Below are 3801 nucleotides of genomic sequence, written 5' to 3'. Positions count from 1 at the left end.
GTTTCCCAAACTCCTGTTCACAACTTCTGTCTGCCTGTCGATTTGCGGGTGATATGCAGAACCGTAGTTTAGCTGTGTGTCCATTTTCTTCCATAAGGTACGCCAAAAGTGTCCCGTGAACTTCACGTCCCTATCCGAAAGGATAGATTTAGGCAATCCATATAACCTGACAATTTCATTGAAAAACAAGTGGGCCACATGGGTGGCGTCACTGGTTTTTCGACAAGGTATAAAATGTGCCATTTTTGAAAACCTGTCCACCACTACCATTACTGAATCATATCCTCACTGTGTCTTTGGCAGACCTAAAACGAAATCCAAACTGACTGAATCCCACGATCTGCTTGGAACAGGTAACAGTACATACAATCTTGTGTTCTGGCTCTGCCCCTTTGCCAATTGGCACACTTTTCATTTGGCCATAAAACGTTGTACATCTCGCAGCATCTTCGGCCAAAAATAAAAGTGACTAAGCTGCTTGAGGGTCTTATTCATGCCGAAATGTCCGGCCAAACCTCCGCTATGCTTCTCGCGAATAATATTCTCCCTCATCGAGCAGTCAGGTATGCATAGTTGTCCTCCCTTAAACAACAATTTTTCCTGCAGATTGTAGTCCAACCAAGGACTATTGTCTCTCACTAAAGGGTTCTGGCACACCTCATAGGCCTCCTTAAAATCTGTATCTGTCTGGTATAGATCTTGTAAGTGCTCAAAACCCAGCACTTGTACAGTGCTTTCCTGCAAAAGTAGAGCTTTTCTACTCAACGCGTCTGCGACCTTATTTGCTTGCCCGCTAATGTGCTTCAGTATGAAATTGAAACTCTGTAAATAATCTACCCATTTGGTGTGTTTTTGGTTGAGTTTGTGCTTCTGCATTACATACTGTAGTGTAGAATTATCCGAGAACAACACGAATTCATTTCCCAAGAAATAATGCCTCTAGTGTTTTAATGCCTGTACAACAGCGTAAAACTCTTTATCATACGAAGATTATTTCTGCCTACTCTCGTTCAGCTTCTCGCTGAAGAATACCACAGGCTTGTATTCTTGACTGAGCACAGCCCCGATTGTTGTCCCACTGGCGTCACAGCGAACTTGAAACAACTTCTGGAAATCTGGTAGCCGCAAGATTGGCCTCTTAGTAATCTTCCTCTTCAACAACTGGAAAATTCGCTCTACTGCTTCTATCCACCGAAAAGGCTGGTTGGCCTTTTTGATGGTATCTAGCGTGGGTGCACAAATTTCGCTGAAATTTTTGATAAACTTCCTATAAAAATTTGCCAATCTGTGAAAGCTACGTACCTCAAACAGATTTTTCAGAGATGGCCAATTTACTATCATCGCCACCTTCTCCAGATCCATCTTCAGTTCATTTTCTGCTACCACAAACCCCAAATAGATTAATTCCTTTTGCCAAAAAGTACATTTCTTCAAGTTTATCAGCAGTTTGTTCTGCTATAATTTTTCTAGTACCTTACGCACATGTTGTAGGTGTTCTTCTCTTGTCCTACTAAAAATAAGGATGTCACCCAAGTAAACGATTACGAACTTCGTAATATACTCCTTCAACATCTCATTCATTAACCTCATGAATGTACTGGGCACATTTCTTAGCCCAAATGGCATGACCAACCATGTGTACAGCCCCTCATTCGTCTTAAAGGCTGTCTTCCATTCATCACCCTCTCGTGTCCGAATCTGATGGTACCCGCTTTTTAAATCCATCTTCGAGAAGTAAGCTACCCCACTTAAACAATCCATCATATCATCTATCCGTAGCAATGGGAATCTGTACCGAATGGTGATTTTATTGATGGCCCTTGAATCGATGCACATCCGCCACTCTCCTCCCTTCTTGGGAGCGAGAACCATTGGAACAACAGAAGGGCTTAAGCTGTTTCTTATCAAACCCTTGTCCAACAGCTCCTGCACCTGCTTCCTGATTTCTTCATTATCCTTGGGGCTCATTCGGTATGCCGCTTTATTCAGCAAGCTGGCTCCGGGTATGAAGTCAATTTGATGACTAATGCTTCGCTTGGAGGGTAACTTGTCTAGCAAGTCGTCTACAACTATGTTTGCAAACTCCTCCAACGTTTGTTGAATCTTTGTGGGCAAGTCTAATATTTCTGTATGTAGCAGGATTGTCCTGGCTTTCCTTACCACCGCATAACCTACCTTACTGTCCTCCACCTGTTTTAAACACTGTTTCCCACTCACCAGCAATGCTCTGGTTTCACTTGTCTCAGGTGCTCCTTCTTCTTCTTTGATAGGTACAAGCGTATGCTTGATTCCATCCTTCATGAATTTGTAACAGTTCGTCACTCCATCATGGGTCACTTTCCTATCGAATTGCCAAGTTCTGCCCAACAATATGTGACAGACATCCATTGGCATGATGTCACAGACAACTTTGTCCTTGTATTTTCCTATCTGAAACTCGACCTCGCTCTGTTCATCCACCAGCAATTGATGGCCCTTTTGTAGCCATGAAACTCTATATGGATTGGGATGCTTTGAGCATTTCAAATCCAACTTTTCCACCATTTCTGTGGACACTAAGTTGTCAGTACTTCCGCTGTCAATTATTAGTTTACAACACTTACCTCATGACTTACAGATCATCCTAAACAAACCTTTACGCTGTGTCTGTTCGGTATTCTCCTTGACTGGTTTCAATAGCACCTTATGCAGCACCAAAGCTTCTCCCGTCTCTAGAGGATTCTCCATCTCCTGAGGGAGTGTTGTTGCTTCCTCTGGTTGCGCCATATACGCACCCCGTTGTCCAGTTGGTCCTGCTTCTGGACACTCAAACGAGTGGTGCCCGCACTTATGACACCTATAGCACTGATAACCAGCCCCCCTGCCTCGGCCATTTCCTCTGTCGCACTGGAATGATCTATCGCCTCTCGCACTGTCTCCTCTATCTGTTATTCCAGAAGTTTTCGAACTGCTAGCTTCCTCATTGCTGTTAGTAGTTTGGCCCCTGCCATAGGACCGGCCTTTTCCTCTGCTGGCCCCTCGTCCTCTCTAGGCATTCTGCCTTCTATTAATTTTCTCCTCAGCCTTTATTGCGCTCTGATATGCCTCCTGAGTATTATTCGGAGATAAAATACTTATTTCATCTAAAATATCCATCCTCAGCCCATTAACATACCTGGCTGTTCTTTCTATTGTATCCTTTGTGTATCCTACCTGCAAATTCACACGATAGAACTCCTCCGTGTACTCTTTAACCATCAGTCCTTTCTGTCTCAGATTCTGCACCTGCCTGTGCAATGCAATCTGATAGTCCCTTGGCAGAAATCTGCCCTTCAACTTGGCCACCATTCTTGACCAGGTTTTGATCGGCACTTTATTAAATCTCTTCCTCTCATTTTGGACACTATCCCACCATAGGGTTGCATGTCCCTTCAGTTTCGTTGCCGCAAATTTGACTCTGCGGTCTTCACTATCTTCCTTGCACTCAAAGTACTTGTCCATCTCACTAATCCAATCTAGCAAAACCTCGATAGACAGGCTGTCATCGTACGTCGAGAGTTCTAGTTTAGGTTCACTGCTTGCTAATAAAACAGATCTCAGCAACCTCACTTCTGTGGATTCACCTTCCGGTCCATCTACTGCCTCTTCTACTTCCTCTTCACTAGCATCGCCTAACTCTGGATCTCTCCGTCTACCTGCTTCTACTGCCTCCAAACGGGCAGCAAGAATTCTAACCTCCTCTCTTAATCCTTCATCTGCCAATCTGTGAACACCTCTGCCACCTCGGCCACCTCGACCACGACCTTGTCGTCCTACTTCCAT

The 3801-nt window shown here is 44.1% G+C and overlaps 1 protein-coding gene across 1 annotated transcript; it reads right to left on the bottom strand.

Moving 5' to 3' along the window:
• Positions 1-990: 990 nt before the first annotated feature.
• Positions 991-3801, bottom strand: LOC149255177 (uncharacterized). The gene is made up of 6 exons (XM_089454970.1): positions 3155-3801; positions 2634-2983; positions 2383-2546; positions 1844-2190; positions 1546-1747; positions 991-1407 (listed from the first exon to the last, which is right to left on the bottom strand). The coding sequence occupies exons 1-6, from the start codon at positions 3799-3801 to the stop codon at positions 991-993; spliced, it is 2127 nt and encodes a 708-aa protein (XP_089311096.1).

Source organism: Pinus tabuliformis, chromosome 7 (assembly GCF_031772625.1).
Source record: "Pinus tabuliformis cultivar Carrire ecotype Pingquan chromosome 7, CPIR1, whole genome shotgun sequence".
In the NCBI taxonomy this organism is placed as follows: Eukaryota; Viridiplantae; Streptophyta; class Pinopsida; order Pinales; family Pinaceae; genus Pinus; species Pinus tabuliformis.
The sequence above is the reverse complement of the archived record's forward strand: the minus strand, read 5'-3'. Positions and strand labels throughout refer to the sequence as shown.

What these genes read in the sequence shown, in the direction of transcription:
- LOC149255177 (XM_089454970.1), bottom strand. Translation starts at nt 3,801, where the DNA reads ATGGAAGTAGGACGACAAGGTCGTGGTCGAGGTGGCCGAGGTGGCAGA. An exon ending in GCTCCCAAGAAGGGAGGAGA is followed by an intron (nt 1,748 to 1,843) that starts GTGGCGGATGTG and finishes GGATTGTTTAAG; the next exon opens with TGGGGTAGCTTACTTCTCGA. An exon ending in AGGAGTATATTACGAAGTTC is followed by an intron (nt 1,408 to 1,545) that starts GTAATCGTTTAC and finishes TTTTGGCAAAAG; the next exon opens with GAATTAATCTATTTGGGGTT.